The following is a 20,335-nucleotide window of genomic DNA, read 5'->3' on the forward strand; positions in this document are numbered from 1 at the left end:
CCTGCTCTGTGCTTATACTCTGTGGTTCTTAAAGGTTCAGTCAAAATGCTCGAAAACGGCTGACAATATGTGGAACTCTGCTTTGAACATTCAAAATTCCATAAGGGAGCTGCACACAAGTTGTTGTTCGACACACAAATCAGGAAGGATTTCATTACCCACCCCCCCAAAAAGAAAAAAAAAAAAAAAAAAAAAGCCGACTTTACAGGTGGCTGGTTTGGAAAAAAAACATCAAAAGCAGTTTTTTTTTCTGAAAGCCGTCCAAACTTCAAACACGCACGCCTCGCTCCAGCGCGGCTGACATCTGAACTCTCGGGGGGGTGGGGGGCTGTCCAAGGGGCGTTTTCTTTTTTGCGCCGGCGTACACATCAAGGTGCACGGTCAACGTCACCTGTCTTCATCTCGTTTTTCTTTAATCTCCTTTCCCTCCTTTATTCCATTTTTTCCACCCCTCAGGTGTCGTCTATCCTGTCCCTATCAAAGGAGGCTGGGATACATCCACTTGAAGAAAAGCGTACTCCCCCACATACATTCAGCAGGCCACAACATTAGATATGTCTAAATCAGTGTAACGAGATAACAGCTACATATGTCCCCATTCTAACAGACGACGAGCACCAATTAGTCAGGTGTGTCATCCATTTAATTAAAGAGGGAAGTTAACCCCAAAAATGTCTTTATTATAGAATTTATTATAATTTTCCCCAATCACGGCTACGGCTGTGCAATTAATCGAAATTCAATTACAATTACGATTATCACACTCGACGATTACAAAATTGGCATAATCGTACAAAAGAATGATTAATATGCGTTTATATCCAACACACTGTTTGTTTACCCGCCAGGAAATCATTCTTGAATGTATACATTTGCACATTTTCTTATTCTATAATAACTAATTTTACGTTGTTTCGAACTTACATAATTAGTGTTTCAAAGAAATGTATTTGTCTTCATTTTGTTTTTAAACATTTTCTTGTTTTGTACCCAAAAATAATTGATCGTTTGAATAATCGTGATTTCAATTATTATCAAAATAATCGTGATTAATATTTCTTTCATAATCGAGCTAATCACGGCTCACCTGTTTGAGCCGTGATTGGTCGTTAGCTGGGCGAAATGGCCGCCTCCTGACATGGACATAAACGGGTGTATTTTGCGGCTTTAACTCATATTCCACAAATGCAATAATCAGAATGCCGTGTTTAGACTAGTGGAGGCTCATAGAACATTTTTGAAAAGACATTTATGGGGTTGACTTCCTGTTTAAGACAAATAAGCACCTACCTTAAATGAATGCCCTTACTCAAACAGACACTTCTCCACATACACACGCACGCAGGCCGTCCCACTAATCCAAGATAACGTCAAATGAGGTCACATGTTCTTATTATTGGTTTAGAAAATACCCCCGTTGATTTTGAATGCCATCTGAACAAATGCGTATTAAATAGCTACGCGCACAATTTCCTCCCAAAATGCGACTTATACTCCAGTGCGACTTATGTTTTTTTTCCTCTTTATTATGCATTTTATAGCTGGTGCGACTTGTACTCCGGAGCGACGTATAGTCCGGAAAATACGGTAAGTCTTCTGCTAACCAGGAGGGGGATGAAAAGGAGGCTGTCATTTTTCTTGCATCCAAAGTGATATATTCACTAAGGAAAAAAAAAAACTAACGTTCTTGAACAGACCTCCCAGTGAGAAAGTAATTAGAGCATGAGCTGCATAAATGACGCAGTGAGTGCTAAGTGACCTTCCTGGTGGTGTAAGAAGCACAGAGGCTAATGGCTTTAAATATGAGACGGCAAGGCTAACTTCCATTCATGCGGCAGCGGCGAAACGTGTCATTACGGTGCAGAATGACGCAGAGGAAGCAGAGTTTATGGACATATGCACACTAAATGGAAAATTATTTCCATTCGAGTTCAAAACTATGAGGGGGCAGCGGCCGAGCGCTAACGTGAATAGCGAGAATCCAAGAGTAATGGATGGCCACTGGACGACAAACGATGGTGCCAAAATGGTTGAATATCTTTTCAAACTCATCTTACATTACAAAACAATTTCAGTTGGTTTGATTTTTCTGACATAAAAAAGATGTCCCTCAGTCGAAATGTACTACTTCTACTGCTTTCAAATGTACTTTTAATTTTATGAAGCATACACTTTGCGAATGAATCATGCTATATAAATACAGCTGCCTTGCCTTGACTAGGGCTGAAAAATTTATCAAATTCAAATCAACAAAATGCAATTTTCAGATCGTAAAGCCCGCAAATTTGAAAAAAAAAAAAAAGCTTAATTTCGGTCAGCTGGTAGGCTTTATTCTATTTTTAAAAGAAAGTGCGTGATTATGTATTTTGGGGAAACTTTAAGACATTTCCTTCATTAAATATGTCTCCTTGAAATTAAATTACACGAATGTTCAAAGGCCTGCGGGCAATGAACCCCCCCCCCCCCATTTGAGCCTGCCGCAGCCGTCGCGCATTTCAATTAAAAAATGTCTGTCAACAAAAGGTAAACAAAGGCAGGAGAAACAATCAGGGGAATGCAAACAAACCTTGGGAGCTTTCACAACGCCTTTCCAAAGTTCAATTACACAACCACTCACTCACAAAATATAATTGCTCACGTTGTAAAACTGCTTAATGTGTCTGATGTATGAAATAAAGAACTGCCCTACATGCCAGACCAGACGCAGATTATCACAATGTGACAAGAACTCTGGAAATGAAGTGTCTCCTCCATAATGAAGACAACTAAAGTCTTTGGGGGAATAATTAATGTGGATTAATTATAATACTGCTGATGATGACGGTGGACAAAGAGTAATTGCAACGCGTCTGCTGTGGGCGACCATCATTTTGCATTGTTGCTGTGTAGCAGCAATTAAAAACGCTGATGGACTGTCATTATTTTTTTGTGGCCCTTTAAAGACGAGTAAGTTTACATAACAGTTTTATTGGGGGAAAAGACCAAAATAATTTCCACAATAGACACTTCAAGAGGTATTTGATCATTAATACGGGGCCTGGAAATGCATTCTCATTTTAGTGGCGAGGCAGCCTTGTGGAAAACTGGATTTGAATGAGTTTTTAACGCAAAATGTGGAATTCCAACTGACAGGAATTGGGTGGCACATACATAGCTACAAGGGCTGGGCAATTAATCGAAATCGAATCGTGATTTAAATTTTGGCTTCCCAGCATCAAAAAACCAATGTACCGGTAATCAAAGAAAAAACGTTTAACGTGACCATCAATGCAGTGTGTGTTTGAAAGTTGGCTTACAAGTGCCTCATTTTAATTTTTTTGAGTAACAAGTCTTCATTTGGTCATTTTCATTTTATTTTTGCACTATGTTTCGAGCCAAAATGTGATTTTTGAGTGAGTTTCAGATAAGTAAAAAACAAAAAAAAAAACAAATGGAGAGCCACAGCCACACTCACAGATGAACTTTCAGCCGTTTAACGATCGGGACAAGTAGCTACATACACGAATGCAAAATGAAAACACTTGCAAGGAGCATGAAGTAGAGCTGACGTCACTGGCTATAGGTCACGCCTTATTATGTATCATGTTTTTTAATTTATGTTTGACATTACAGTGCTATTTTTCTTTATTAAAAACAAACGTATCAATAGCGACACGCTTATCATTTCAGCAGCATGCACCTTGGCAGAAAACCGTAAAAATCTTGTCAAATGTTGCTACATGCTTTGAATAGGGGCCATCTGGTGGACAAATATAAAATTCAAGTTGTGCACTCATGAAATATTAACATGATGTTAGGGATGAGTATGCGATCAAAAAGGGCTTTTTTTTTTTTTTACGTGACAAACACGCGTCCGTTAATGTGTCACTTCGCCAGGGACACACGCGTCAATTCTAAACACTTTTATAACCCTTGCGCAAATTCGACCTACGATCATTCAAATGGCCGTGTCCCTGCCGTCATTAAATAGTCTAAACTGAGAAACGAGAGTCTTCTAGTACTTCATGTGAGTATAGCAAGCATTAAAGATAATAGAACTGGCAGAAGTTCGTACCATGCAGCGAAACGCCGTTCAAGTGTGTCGCTGAAATGATGACAGACTCCCTTGCATGTAGCTACCCAGCTAACAAGCTAATTAGCAAGCGAAAGCGGGGCGGGCGAATGTTACGACTCGACACTTCCACTTTTTATTGCGTTTATGCCATCAAGAGTCCAGTGGTGAACAAAATGTGGAAGTTGTCTGAAGGTTTGTGAAAGAAGAACACGCACACACACTCTCTCTCACACACACACACACAAGCCCAACTGGGAGCTGATTAAACTGATGTAACAAACTGCACTTTTGCCTCCCCGCTGGGTTGAAAGCTCCCGACAAGCGAGTCTATCTGACTCCAAAGACACCACGGCCATTTATTTCTACTTCGCCGCCGCTCTAAAGGTCCCAGAAGGAGGCAGAGGGGGGAGGACGGTTTGAAAGGTTGAAAAATAGATCGCTGAGGCTGAGGAAGGACATCGAGCAAGGCACGAGGCAGAGTTCAGACCGGTGAGGAGAAGAAAAGGGAGGCATGCGGAGAGAGGAGATCATCGGCATCGATCCAAAAGTCTGCAGTCTTACAATATGCTGTGTTCCAGGAAAACGGGAAATCAGACATTTCAAACGTGTGAAAAGTGCACTGGGACTCTTTTATTGCTATTATTTCTGCAGTAAATAGATTTTCGGACTGTGAAATATTTCTATTCTTTGTTTATTACTATTGTGCACAGTAATAACTGGAAAGAGTGGTGATTAGGGCTAAATAATCAAGTTCGAGTCGACATCGCAATGTAGTAAAAATGTCATTTTCAGATCGCAAATTTAAAAATTGCTTAATTTTGGTAGGCCGGTGGGCTTTATTTGTATGTCCATTTTATTTATTTATTCATTTATTTATATATCGTGTCGAGATGAGTTGAGTGCTCAAGAAGAGCAGTCTACATGTTGACATCTCATTGTTTCATGAAACATGAAAGCCACAGAATTGTTTGTATTATCGTTGTAACTTATAAGACCCAAAAAAACTAATTATATTAATATGATATTGCTTATTTTAATTTATAATAAGGTATTGTTTGTATTTGTTAAAAAATAGAAGGGAAGAGGACCTTGAAAAAAACAATGGAACTTCAAATCACAATCACAATATTGAGGAGGAGAAAAAAAATAAAATCACAATTACCGGTACATTATTATTCTAAATCTTAGTGAATGCTTACAGGCGTTAGGGCAGCAAAAAGTGTGTCTACAAAGCTTCAAATAGTTGCTTGACTTAAGAGCAAGAATCCAATCTAATCAAAGAATACCGTCAACATGAAGATTTCCTTCCTGCATGCAGTATATTTGGTCACTCGGGTTGGATTTTCCCCAAAAGAAAAACTAAGCCTACTGCGCAGAAGCAGGAAAATCTGAATGTGATGCATCACATTCGCTGACAAGGCTGATATTTAAAATGCCAGAATTACATCACTCTATGTCCCGTAAAACCTCACAGTGACACCTTTGCGGGTTTTTTTGTGGAAGCTGTTGAAGAACAGCCTGTCTTGAAAGGAGGCAGTTGACGTGTATTGTGGGAAAACAAAAGTACGCGTCTTAAAAATAGCATGTATGGATGCAGCTGCGGGACCGGTGGGACGACAGGAGAGAGATGAAGGCCACTTCCGCATCTCGCAAACAATCAGAAGTGAAAGGTTTGCATAAACGGAACGTGAACGTTTTACTGCTGACACATGCAAACAAAGGACAGAAACCTCATGTGTCGCAGAGATGAAGGTCTGTGAGAACTGGTAAGCATGCATGGGAGATTGGATGAATGGATGGACAGAGGGACTGGTGATTGATGAATGCTGATTGATTGATCGGTAAGAGATGGTCGGGCATAGGTACGGATGTGTGCTTGTCTTAATTTGATTTGATTGGACACATTTTGGGTGTATGCATGGGAAGGATGGATAAGCGAGTGGATGGGTGGCTGCGTTGACAGCGGAGGGAGGGACAGATGAATCGACTGAAAAGAAACTGTGGGTGATGATGGATGGAGAGATAAAGTGCCGCAAATAACCTACGGTAATGAAGTGCATGAGTTTGTGATGCCAACAAGCTGCGTTAGTTCACTGTGGGACAATAATGATAACTGACTGTGAGTCTCTCATGTTCATATTGTTCTTTTTTCTTCTTCACAAAAGCCACATAAAACAAACTGGCTGCCTCCATTCGTCTTCTTCCTCTGGTGCTCACATTTAATTACGATATCAAACGTAGTGGGGAGGATCGCTTGCGCAGGCTACCATCGTGAAAATCTGGGCTTGTGATTATTTAAAATAAACACGCTGGCTGTGATTAATGGCTCGCTTTTTGCCTTGAGGATTTTAAATTGAACTAGCACACACACGCGCGCACGCGAGCGCGCAGAAAGTAAAAGCTTAAAAAACGCTCCACTGATTTCATGTTGTTTCAGCTCTACACAGATTAATGTCAACAAGCAGCGAAAAGCGTGTACATAAAAGTTAAAGGGCATAAAAGTTTCAAACGGCACAATTTTTGTTGCATTTTCGAGCGCGCTGAATAACACAAAGGAGAAACAAACGAGTGGTGGCGCGGGAACAACACGCAGATGGCCACGTCTTGGTCCAAAGCGCCATGAGGCAGATCCTACATCCACGCCCAATGAGTCCATTCCAAAGCAGATGGGTTTCATCCCAAGAAATGGACTGGCACCAAAACAAGAGGTCGAGAACTTACTGCCGTATAATGCAGAGTACACGCATAACAATTTGGGAAATCTTAAACAAGTGTGTGTTTCCTGCTCTCGTTGCGTGTGGTGCACTTGCGATGACCAACACAGCACATCCCTAATATTTCATCTGTTTACAGTACCGAGAATGACCTGTGAGAGGCAGCATAGTGCCGCAGGGCATCCAGACGGTTGGAAAACACAAAGAACAAGAAAAAGTAGTATTAGGAGTATTAGTAGTAGTCGCAGGAGCAGTAGCAGCGCACTTAATCATTACAAATGAATAGAATACTACAAAAATGGACAAAAAAAATATATATTCAAAAAAGAATAAAGAGTAATAGCAGAAGAAGAACTCGATGCTATAGTCTGTTAGCTTGTCTGATAACTAGCTAACTGTTAGCTTGTCTGGTAACTATAAGAAATAGATGAAGCGAGGCTAACTGTTAGCATGGCTGCTAACTATAAGAAATAGAAGCTAGGCTAACTGTTAGCTTGGCTGGTAACTACACTGCGGTGGCAGACACATTTTTTTTTTTTTGTCATTTATATTGAGTTGAATGATTTTTGAGACACATTAGACAAGCACTCAACCCAAACAAGTGCTGCTTCGTGTCCACATGAGGATTTGTCCTCGTAAATCATGAACATCAGTATAACATTTACAATTGTTGCCCCGATTGTTTTCCAAGCATATCAGGGAGGGGAAAACACCCGACACCAAAGGATAATCGCTTAGGATAATCTTTCATAGACATCAGTGAAATCCACCATGAAATTTGGCCTGATTTTTTATATGTGCATACACCGCTTTACGGATATAAGCCACCATACAGGTCCTCACTGTGCGCCAACAACAAGCTGGACTGGAACCAAACAGGCAGCTATCGACTGGCTCCTATCTCAAACTTGCCTCCTGCCGTTACCGATCTCTGCGCCCGATCAGTGAGGCGGATTTCCAGGGAGTTGTCTCCCTGGTGGCATGGACCCAATCTATGCCATAAGCGTACGCATGCCTCACATTGGTGGGTGGAGGGGAGAGAGAAAGTGGAAAAGATAAAGGCCTGACCTAAATACAGGTAATTCACCACAGTGGATTACAGGCAGCAGCCAGTGAGATGAATGGAAAGTTGCATCCTTCTCTTTAAACACAATTTCTTCTTTTTTTTTTTTTTTTTTATAATGATTGAGCGATGGAGTGGCGGCATGTAGCTAACTCATCTGTCACAATGGGAGATGTAGGACGAGCTGACAAACCACTTAAGCTTCCCACCCGAGCCGCAGAACAATGGCAAAATGAAAAAATAAATAAATAAAATAAAAAAACACCATATCAGAATAACTTGAGAGCAGCACCTGAATAAACCCCACAACAGGGATTATTATTAGCCCCTTTCACACCGCCTTCCCGGCAAATTGGCACATAGAGGTGTGACAGCATTTATTCGCCTGTCTAGTTTTAAAGAGAAACTCACCGAAACATGCACTCACAAAGGCATTGCAGCTTCGTGTATTCAGATTATTTTATGAGTGGTGACATCCGGCACAGTGACAAATGCTTTCGACACAAAGGTAGTCTCAGCTGATAAAGTGTGGTTATGGCTTCCATCAGAAGGCGGCGTATTTGCGGTTCAACTTTGGTACCCACATCCGTATTTTTTTTTTTTTTTTGCACATTCGATGGTTGGCGACATCAGTGGAAGCGTGGGCAGCGAGTGTTAAACTTCACACTCTGCTCTGGTGCCACTACCCACTTCTGTTACGATTGTGATACGACGACGTATGCCGTCAAATTAGCAGGTCAACTCACCGCATAAGCCCCTCTGTGTTGAAAGCAATTGTCGCTGTCGTGATGACGTGAACTTGGACTTTGAACACTGCCTTGACGAACTGTGTACGAAAGGAATAGTCAAATGAATCCCAGCTCGACTGTTACGCCAATTACCGGAAATGTAGTGCGAAAGCGGCTAAAGAGTGTGACAATTACTTTCAACATATACGGGGAACGGGCAGTGAGTAACTGGTGTTAAACTTTAAGGCATCTACGCACCAATCCAAAGTCGGCGGTCAGGAAGTCGGTCTGCGCCGTCTTGCTCACGACGTGGGTCCAACTGTTTTAGGTCAAGAAACACCAGAGCGCTAACTGCTACGTTGGCGTAGTGGCCGGCGGTGAAATATCGGCATCATTTAACTCCTGAGCTTTGCTGGTCATGTTTGTTTACACCCGACTGTACTCCCTCAGCCACTTATGTCTTATCCAGGCGTTCCTCGTTGTCTCGTCAGTTGCTTGTATTTAATTACCTGGTTTCTTTCAGCCCTTGTGGGTTCATTGTTTGTGTTTGCCGTCTCGGTCCCTGTTAGTCATGAGTTGTATCCTTTTGTTTGTTACTTTGTTGTTGAGTTGGAATTTTGTTCATTCACTAGTTCTGATTTCTCTCCAGGACTTGTTTTGCCTTGTTGCTCTTTTGATATTAAATACCTTTTTGAGAACACTCCTGCCTTGCCTCGCTGCTTGCCTGCGTTTGGGTCCTCAACGACGCATATTATGGCGAACAAAAACATCAATAGATTCAACAGGTCTGTATAAGCAAGGCTAGCAAGTCTGTGTAAATGTCTGAAAAAGGAGAAGAAAGACTTAGCAATGTCGGAATTCTGACGACATCAACCACACTTGTACATTGTTACTTCCTCGATACAGTGATATATTCAGAAGATGGATGGGAGATTAATGAAGGCGATTTGTTGGACTTTTCAGTAAGGTCAAAACACTCAAAAATAATCTGGTTTCCTGCAAAATCTCACACTTAACATAAAACCCCAATAGAAGCTTAAACTTGCCGTCACTCAAAGGCTTGAAGAGGCTCTTTTAGGTTTGAGCTTCGTCAAGCCTTCTAAATCAAGCATCCCAGCCTGATCTGACCCCCAACTCATCTCCAGCGACCAAATGCTGAACAAGACAAGACAACATCGTCACGAGCTACTTTCAGATTAAACAACATGGGAAGTTGTAGTTGCAACAATCGACATCAAACTCAATGGACATGGCTATCATAGCATGCAGCTTTAATTATAATGTTTACAGCTTCTTAACGTTACGGTCAATTAAGAGTCTAGTTAAAAAACAAACATTAAAAAAAAAAACATTACAATGCAGAATATTACCACACAATTTCTCCTCGATAACCATAAAAGGTTTTTACTGGAACGCAATAATCAAACCTTGATTATGTTTTATTACTTTTTTTTAAGCCAAGAAAATAAAACACAATTTCCCCAATTCACTTCCAATGAGTCAAATTCACAAGCTGTGTTGGCTTTCATTAAAGTAAATTACATAAAAATGTGGACCTTAAAATTTTTTTTTTTAAAATGCAGACCTACATGTTTGCAAATGACCATGCTACCGTTCTTATTTTTAGCAAAATATTCCAACATGCTTGATGCAATGCGGTTTGCTGTCAACTTACCACTGACTTTAGAGGGTATAAAGTCAGCTATTATTCTTGACCCTTGGGGTATTTTGACGAAAACATGTCAAAAAGAAATGTTATTAAGACACCCAGGATCTGTTTTAAATTGTGAAATAAAAGCATGATATGTCTATAAGGTTTCACTATAGTTTTCTGTCGGCGGACTGAGAAGCACCAAAAGCTGCCATGACAATTTCAGCTTACAATGACAGAAACGCGGAGAGAAATCAAGCGGAAACCTCACAAATGTTTATCGTTTTCGTAAAATGAATTCCAAAAGATGAAATCCTCCGTATAAGAGAGATCAATCCGCTAATCGCTCTCACACTAATTTCCCCGGAGTGAATATTTAGAGCACATTAGAAAGATGATATTTGACGCCGCGCCTCGCTTCTCCTCATTGCGCCCGAAACGACGCGAGGCCTTCACTGGTTCCTGACACGGATGCTAATTTCATCCACAGCAGATGAAGACGCCGCAGATATCATCCTGCGGTTGTCTTCAAAACATCGAATAAACACAAACCATGTTTTTATTTGTATAGCCTCTGATAATCCTTTTAACTAATCCACATCCAATCTCTCACAATGTTAATCCGCCAGGCGTGACGGCCCACGTAAACACTGCGAATGGAGACCCGGCGTGAATAATGACATTGTTTTGGTTCATTTGTTGGCGACAACTTAAGGCTCTCACATGCTGGCGGGCTAATGCGCTAATTTCATTGTCGTACATGACCAGCGCGAGCCAATACACAATCACAATCGCGGATAATCTTGACACGTGACACTGTGTTGCCCGGTAATGTTTTAGAGCACCCATGTCCAAACTTTTAACAAATCACCTCTTAAATGACACAGAAGTATCGAAAAACCACGGACGTGGCTTGGAGGAGGAAGTATGCGCAAAATGTGTTAACAGTGTGGGTGCCAGAGGACTCAATACTTCTAACATGATGTCACATTTATGAGTTCCACCTATTACTCTTTGACACTCTTTGATTAATATAAGGTTGTCTTGAAATGGTAGGTTAGCGATGTAATCAACGTGGAAACCATTCGGGTGTAAAACAAGCAATTGGTGACCGAGTGATGGAAAAATCAGTCAGATCAATCTCGTACCTCCAGCAACATTCGTTCATTTTAAGATTTGAACCGTGCAAGGCCCTCAGAACTGCAAGACATTCTAATCACTATCCATCGTGCTACCCATCGTTGTTATAACATACTATCATTTGTGAGGAAACTGGTAGCACACGACAGGCTAAACTGTACGCACAGTGGCTTTTTTATTAGCGTATGAAAATGCGGGGACGTTTGCAACAGAAATAGAAAGAACAGAAATAATTCATGCAAACTCTCCTTCGGGTGTAAAATTAGAGTGCCGCACAATCCAGAAGGAGAAGGCCGTTTTCAGGCAAATTTATGGCAGCCATTACGGCATCAAGAAGAAGCCTTTTTACCTTCTAAACCTAAAGTGTTGCTACATCAATGTGGGGCTTAAATGGCTTGATTGAGAGGTTGAAAGTAGCTAATGCTATTTCTTAATGAACACAAAGATATACAGTGCAATGTGGAAAGTTATTAGCTTCCACTGGTCTGAGATGAATTTCTACAAGATTCTGGAGTGAATCTGTGATCTTGTTCATCCCCAAATCAATCAATCAATCTAAACAGTTATCCACTGTAGCACGCAAAAAATAATAATTAATCTTACATAAATAATAAAACCCTGTCCCTAGCTAGCCGCTAGCATTATATGCTAACAGTTAATGTCCTGGATGGCGTTATCAGTGGAAATGAATATTAACTGCATAGATAGGTTTTAAATTAACATTTTTACCATTTGTAGAGGCGTACAAAAAGTGTAGAAAGAAGTTAAAAGAAAAATACAAACAGAGTCAAATGAAGTTGAAGTTCAAGTTAAAGGATAGCAGAGATAACACATAAATCAGGAAAACTCTACTTATGTGAACAAGTGGTGGTATGTAAAGCAGCGAGCCAGTTGACTGGCATGCTAGCTAGCTGGCGGGTTTGCGTTAGTAGTTGACAACTGCCTGGATTTTACTGCCTTGTCAATAAGTGTCGCAAAAAATCCATCTAAAATGCAAAACGCACAAAATTAATGCTTTGAGGCTGCTTGAAAGGAGCTCTAGAGTTCTCGTTTGTGTGACTTTTAACTACCAAGCAGCTGGTGGGAACAGTTAACAGTAACAGTCAGTTAGCCATCTGGAATATAGTATTGAAAAAAAAAAAAAAAAACGAAGAAAAAGATAAACACAGAGGTCTTTCTGCACTCTAGTGAGTTATTGTGATACTTGCTGAAGCATCGTACATGTTGATAACATCTCAGTCATGGATTAACCTCAATGCGTTGTGTGTGTTACTGCTAATTAGCATTAGTAGCTGGACCAGGCAGCTAACGTAAATCACAACATAGCCTTTCTGGTCTAAAATATATTCACTACAGATTACGACACACACACACACACACATTTGATATTTTGATAACACTGGTGACACTGAATAATACTGAACAGATAGCGACACGTAGGTTTTAGAATAGCCAGCTCTTCCTGGGACGGAAGGTCCCTGTGATTTATAACCCATTATTTTATCTCACGATCCCACGAGAGACAGTGGTTACAACCCAGTGCTGCTGTTTCTCCTTGACCATAGTCTTTGTACTTCCTATTTGTTTGATGAAATACTCAAAAGACAAGTTTAGTGCATCAGAATTTCATTTGGATACATCACCTGCAAACATTACAAGACCTGGGGTGTACAAATTCCATTGTAGATACGTTATCCCTGACAACAAAGCTGGCAGCTAGCTAATTGATGATCTAGCTCCGACTGAAGCGCCTTTGTTGCTTTCACGAGCCAGCACGATACTGCGAAATTTGCATAGGTCAATCCTCTGATCGCTCAAAAGCTACCTTTGACAAAATCGATATGACAAATGCATGAGCGGCAAGCTAGCAGGTAACATTCTCAGCTAGCAGACTGGACTTTTGTATCTCGCCCCATCCTTCATTTCCGAATGAGCTGCCATTCCACCGCATCCGTTGCCGAGCTAATCGGACGTGTGCCGTTTCTAAAGCACAATGGCAACCTTTGACACTGTCGCGAGCTGGGCTTTAACCCACGGAGCCGTTCTAATTTAATAAGCAAACAGAGCAGACAGCGCGTGGGTGTTCGTATAAAAGTAGAACCTCGGCGGGCAGCGCCACGAGCCGACGCGACAAAAGGTTGGCAACTCTTAACGATGAAAAGGTGGCTACGGGCTACTTTTTTTGGGGGCACTCATTTAAAAAGTTAATTGGCTGGGTGACAGCGGGATGTAAGGCAGCACGACGGGGGTGGGCAATGGAGGAAGCCTCGTCCGGCAGCTTTTAAAAAGCGCAGCGGCGCTCGCTGCACAGAGGCATGCAGGGGGAGGAAAGGCTACAGGAGGTATGGGAAGAAGATATAGTGAGGCTTAACCAGAATGTCATCTTTATCCTTGGTATGCTTGGATAAGAGCTCATAAAAGTATTTGTAACAGTACAATAAAAATCTGTGTTTTGATATCAAATTTAATGTGTCGTTTTGATAAGGAGGCTCGAGAGTATGCTGCGCTTCCGAGATAGAAGCAGACAGTTCAGCTTATTAGGCTTGACGTTTGTGCGTCTTTGTGGATCATTTAGACTGATAATGAATGATGCAAAAAATATTCATAGATGCATGTACATAAAAGGTGACACATGCAAAATTAACTTTTTAATTGCTTGTATATAAACAGCCGCGTCTCTAGAGTGCCTCGTTCACTCATCAAGTGTGAAATTTCACAAGCATGTAAGTCTTTTGTTATGCGCCTAGTTCACAAAATTTCTGTGAGCAAGCTTATTCTGAATGTTGACAGATCATGATGTAACAGCGATGCGAATTTACATAATACAGCACCCCACTAGAAGTTTTATCGTCCGTCACTTGACAGCTAGGCAAAGATCTGCAACTTTCAAGTACAGATCTATTAAATTAAGTTGAATTTGGCAGATTGGTGACGAAGTGCTGCCTCCACCAGTGAAAATTCAAATGATGCTGTAACTCCATCTTCATGAGGGCTTGCTTTTCCCTTTAAAAATCCGGGAACTCTTGCAAATTGTGGAAACGATGCACAAGATATCTCGTTTAAAGAGTGCATATTTATTCTATTGCTAGCCAAAACAGCACCACATAGTGAGGCGGTATCTCAGAGGAATCAAAGAGTGCGCAAACATTTTAGTCAAAAAACAAGTTAAAGTCACTTTGCTCCAAATAGTTGCCTGTTTTGTCCTCCACTAAAAAGGTAACAAACCCTCAAAATGAAAAAGTTGAACTGTAATTACCTCAGTTCACAGGTTTCCACGCTGACATTAAAGAGCTTTATTATTTTCACAAAATTGTGAAAAAAAAAGTCTCCTTTGAAGAGCTAACTGCTGAGCCCGTTACGACGTTGTTGCGAACTAAAACAGCAGCAACTACCAAGGCATGAAAAAAGTCTCCGAGATGAATTTGAAGTGTGATGCCCAAACAAATTTCGACGATCTCACCTCATGTGTTGACAGCCGGTCTTTTCGCAACTATTCGTGTAGCATAGCCTGCTAGACTGACAATACCGTATGGTTGCTCCAAAATCATGTGCGCACCTCCATGCATTCCCGACCAGAAAAGCCCTTTTTATATACAGTATGTATACATTTTAAACACCGGTAATATTGTGTACTGTATTCTCATTCCAAAATGAGTTGCACAAGCCCATCAGCAGTTCAGCAAACATCCCTCAGCAATTATTATTCAGTTGGCCATTATTTTCCAACTGGTTCATTCAGGCTGTGGCTCACACGCACGGGGTTGGCTAGTTGAGAACTTGGGACCCGGAGGGACACACACACCATATATAGACACACACTCGCTCCTGTGCCTGCACGCACACACACACAGGCAGAAACACACACACTTGGCTGCAGGAGAACACCAGCTGACAGGTGCTGCCTCTATGTGTGGCTCGCATCCACCCATTATGTAGTGTGAGTGTGTGTGCGTGCGTGCGGGTGTGCACGCGTATGTCCCTCCGAGTCCCAATCAGCGCACCCCCTCACCTCTCCGCCTTGCACTTCCTTCCTTTTCTGTCCCACCGTCTATGACTTTCCCAGCGTCTTTCTAAGAAACAACCCTCTCTCCGCTTCTCACACAGTACGAGACCGAGGCGCGCGACGAGAGCACACCTGGGCCTGCCATGAATACCAAAACATTTCGAGTCTCTGGCAGCCCAAACAGTTAGGGAGTGCTGAGGCCTCTTCAGCTGACGGCTTCATCCTTCTCAGTGCGAGTTGCAAAGTGCACGAGCAAATGAGAAGAGCAATTAGTTGAGACAGCAAAGAGGGGACTAAAGCTCATTAAAACTCTGATTTGATTTTTGGTGTCTTTAAATGCAACAGCAATTCGAGTATCGTCAGGGCAACGTGCATGCGTTTTTGGAATTGCGATAGTCCCAGTTTTTTTTTACATGTATACACAGTACATCATCGTTGTCATGTGAAAAACAATTTTCTCCATTTTTTTTTTTCATTTTCTTATTTTGACATGAATCAGGTTTGCGCGTCGCATTAAAGTGAACATTGAAAAAAGTTTCCAAAATTGGGGAGAAGGGTTTTTCACAGGACAGCGACAATATGTAACATTATTTTATAAATATTTAGTTTTCCTTTTAAAATATATGTTGATTACGGATGATTGCGCAACTACCGCTCGAAGTGTTGCAATTAGGTCATGCTTTTGTTGGTTGTAACATTTTACTTAAAAAAAAAAAAAATATATATATATATATATATATATATATATATATACATACACGCACTGTACATATATAACATTTTAAAGTAAAAACACTGTAAGACGGTAAACACACTACACAAAATTGACCCCAGTGGCCGGCTTTGAAATTGATTTCAAAATCATCAGTGTCCTTTCGCTAATGTTGCATGATTATAAATTAGGTGAGCAGGAACCCGTTCCTCCCATTCACAGCGGCGGTTATGAGGTATCACTGACTGAATACCTTTGTAATTCTGAAATTGTCCTTCTAAATGATTCTTGCTAGACACGCAACAATCATCCCGCGGTGGAGAACTTTAACCACAATCAAATGATTGAACCTCGATAGAGTCGCATGTTTGCAGAAATATGTCCACTGCCAACGTCCGCATTAACGCGGCAGGGCGTCCCGACACGTTTGCCGGATGCGGGCGTGTCGGGGGGGGGGGGGGGGGGGACGCGGCGGGGGAGTGACGGCGAAAGAAAAGAGCAGCAGGTGATGTCTGGCGAGGTAAGCCGACGCCTTTCACGGCCCCCCTGCCGGTTGTCTGATGCACGCCGCTCACAAAAAAAAAAGAATCTTATCCGGGCTCCTCGCGGAAAACACACCGTTGGCTTCTTTTGATGCCAAAGTCGAATATGAAAGAAAACCAGCTAAATCTGCAGTAAACCTAATCAAAGGTTTTTTTTGATTCCACATGAAGCTTGGGTTGCTATCATCAATGAAAACACTGTTTTGGGCAAGCATCTATGCTGCTGTGAGGTCTCGCTGTGAGAATAAAACAGCAGTATGCTTGATATTAACTCCATTTTATGTTGTGGGCCGGCCAGAAAAAATACACTTGCTATGCTGCTAATTGTTAAAAGACTGGAGGGGCTCGTACAGTTCCAAAATTAAAAAAAACAAAACAAAAATGAATATAAAGGCTTGGCGGCTTGAGAGCGAAGAAATCAAGGTTTCGTCCTGCCTGTTCTTAACTCTAATCAACTCTTCATAAGCGTAGTAAATATAAACAATGAATCCCTGCCAGAACACTTCAGAGTTTTTGTAAGAGCGTGTGTGCTGGTGAAACGTTTATGTATTTCATAGGATCCAAACAGGACTCCAAAAATTCCACTCAGAAGCCTGAAAAAAAAAAAAAATAAAAAGAAACAACATTTGCCCGACACCAGTTTCATTGATTGGCACTAAATCGATTTCCATCATAACAGGGCGAATGAAACGGTCTCAACCACCCACGCCCCAAATTAAATAGCAAGTGGTCTGAAGCAGCCATTTTGAGCAAATACTTAGATGAACCCCAGTTTTTGCCCAAATGAACCCCAATTGGAAGTAGGTACATTAGACCAAATGGGAAATGCTAAATTGTGGGTTTTTTTGTGTCTGGTCTGTCCAAATTGGGAGTAGCTATCTGTCAAAATGTGATTATCCTGTCAAGGATTCACCCAAAAAGGGATAGAATAAATAAATGAATAAATCTGGCCTCGACAGCAGTTTCATTGATCGAGAGGAACTTTGGTAGACACATCTATCACAAATGGATGCACAAAAAGATCCCAAGGACCCATGGCCAAAACAGAACAGAGATGTGTCCATTTTGGTTTGGAATATAAATTTGGGGTTGAAATCCTTGTAGACAAACTCCTTCGAAAGGATTTCTTCGAAAAAGCCCCAATCGAATGTATCCTAAAAAGATGCTAAACTAATTTTTTTGCCTATGCCATCTAATGTGAGCACACCGTAGCATCAAAGTTTAATGATGATTTTTCGGATTTACGTACTATGCTAATTGCGGCATCAATTTTCATTGTTTCTATTACGGCGGGATGTCCCGATCAGATCACATAATCAAAAATCGGGCACGATCACGTGATTTTCAGTGATCGGGGCAAAGATATATTTTTTTTCCATTTTGGTGCCGAGACTTTTTGGAGAGGTTGACTCACCCAAACCGGGGGGGTTTTCAGGACATGGCGGAAGGGGCTTGGGCGAAGGCGTCCGGTTGGTGAGGGGCTGCGCGGTGGGCCCCAGCTGCTCGCCCGTGGCCAGGTAGCTAGCCGCAGTGGCGTTGAGCCTGGAGATGTTGTAGAAGTAAAAATGATGTCCGCTGGCATTGTTCCGGGAGCCGTTGCGGCCGTTGTTGAAGCGACTGAAGATGTCGAAGCGCTGCGAGTAGACGTCGAAGTAGAGGATCATCATGATGAGGAAGTGGAGCAGGCAGAGGAACAGGACGCCCTTGCAGATGCGCTCCAGAGTTCGGCCCAACATCAGCCGGGTCATGGCCGAGGACGACGAGCGGCGGGCGACCGCCGGCCACGACGAAGATGGCGCGGCGCGGCTGTAATCATGCGCTCATCCCGTCGATATCCCAATGTCCTAAAATACTAAAGTGCGGTGTAGTTCACCACAAACTGTTATCTCCTCATTGGTCATGGGGTCTTCGGGAGGGACAGGGGGGCTCCGATGAAATTCCGAGCTGCCAGTTTGGCGCCGATGCTTCCCTGCATGACCCCGGATCGAAAACCAACTTGATCGGGATCGATCCCGGACGGAGTTTGAGCCAGGGGACGCTCAGACAACGATAATGAGCGTTATCTCAGAAATAAGGCAACGCGATATGTGCTCATGCTCCAACGGCCATTCAGATGAATAAAAACATCGTGCCGGCAACAGATCATCCCGTCGGTGACCGATGCCGTCTGGGATCTTGGCAACGTAGACCTCCTGGATGGTAGTCTCAGGTACCTAAGGGGGAAAAAAGTGCAATGAAGTCAAAACAAAGTGGACTCGAATCTGCCTTACGTTCAAGTCAGCTAGACTAGGCTATGCTACAGCTCCCTGTGACCCGGAACAGGATTAATTTAACATAAAATGAATGGATGGATGGATGGATGAAATAAAAGTTCTGTCTTTATAGTTTATTCTGAAGACTGACAAGCACGGCAGCTGCTATGGAGCCCCTAACGTGACATGGAAGTAAAAAAACGACAACTTTGCGAGGGAACGCATTTTGTTTTAAATGCGTGTTTATGTACTTCCGAGTCAGTTTGGCAGCTCGCCTAGCCTAGCCTGTAACGCGCGGCTGTTCGAGAGACGACAGTTCGTCGGAGACGGCAAGACTAATGGAGGAGGACTTGGAACGCTCCTTGCGGTCAAGAGATGGCCTCTATTGTTTAGCACTCGCTTCAGATGTCTTTCGCTTATTTGCAAACTGCTTAAAGCGGAAGTTAACCTGAGCATTTTTTTTTTCAAGAATACGTTCCCACATTAGTTGAAACATGACATTCTGATTAATTTTGCGTTTGTGGAATATGAGTTAAGCAGCAAAAAGTACTCGTTTTTAGCCATCTCTGGGGGCGGCCATTTTGTCTTCTGTCGACTGAAAATGACATCACAACTGCTCATAACGACCAATCCTGTTTTCTGAATCTGAGCCGTGATTCTGAGCGTGGTGTTCAGTTTTATTGGTAACACTCGATAAATAAAATAGATAATTTTTTTTTTTTTTTTTTTTTTTTTTAGCGAACAAAATCTTAATTCATTCATAGCACACTACAGGACGGCTTGATTTAAAGCCTTTTTTACCTGGTTTTTTTTTTAATTATTTTTGGGCTCTCATGTCACACCTACTTTTCTTGAATCCAAGAAATGTATTACTTTCATTTAAGAAGTTCATCCTGTTAAAAATCGCCCCCGTTTGAAACCCGAATCAAATAAGTGCTTAAAATAAAAACCTGAAAGACACTTTCAGTTGTCCTCCTCCACTCCCAGAATCTAATTTTCCCACACACAAAGCCCATCTTGAAAAAGTGCCTTCACTGCCCATTCATTACTCTTTCAGCTAGCCAGCTCGCAGACAAAAAAAAAAAAAAAAAAAGGTCAATGGAAATGATTGCTCCTCGACAAAACAAGGATGAGAACAATGGTAACCCCGCAGTTGTTGTTGTTTGGGGGCTGGAAGACGTGTAAGGTAAAAACGAGCTTCTTTCTCATTCCAAACTCCACACTGCTGGGTTGTTTGTCTCGCAGCAGGAGAAACCTCTTCATTAAAAACTTGGTGGAGGAGCGGAGGAATGAGCTCATTAAATGCACTACAGTGAAAATAACTTCTCCAGAGGTCCTCATGAAAAGGACGCCCGTGTTTGTGTCATCATTTATCGCATTGAAGCGATGTTCGAGATGCAAAAACAGTAACCATTTCATTCACAAATTTGCCTAAATATTTCTCTCTTAAGATGGACTGATCATTTTTGTTTTCCG

General features: G+C 41.8%; 1 protein-coding gene across 3 annotated transcripts in view; it reads right to left on the minus strand.

Annotated features, from left to right (window-relative positions):
• b4galt2 (UDP-Gal:betaGlcNAc beta 1,4- galactosyltransferase, polypeptide 2) overlaps positions 1 to 20,335 on the minus strand; it is a 64,323-nt gene that overhangs the window by 33,033 nt on the left and 10,955 nt on the right. For all 3 annotated transcript variants that reach the window (XM_086043654.1, XM_086043653.1, XM_086043655.1), the window contains one exon: positions 18,022 to 18,820. In XM_086043654.1, the coding sequence (XP_085899780.1) occupies positions 18,022 to 18,355 (334 nt within the window). In that variant the 5' untranslated portion in view covers positions 18,356 to 18,820. The remainder of the gene's footprint in view (positions 1 to 18,021; positions 18,821 to 20,335) is intronic.

This window comes from Filicampus tigris, chromosome 10, assembly GCF_054856515.1.
Source record: "Filicampus tigris isolate MCC_2025a chromosome 10, RoL_Ftig_1.0, whole genome shotgun sequence".
In the NCBI taxonomy this organism is placed as follows: domain Eukaryota; kingdom Metazoa; phylum Chordata; class Actinopteri; order Syngnathiformes; family Syngnathidae; genus Filicampus; species Filicampus tigris.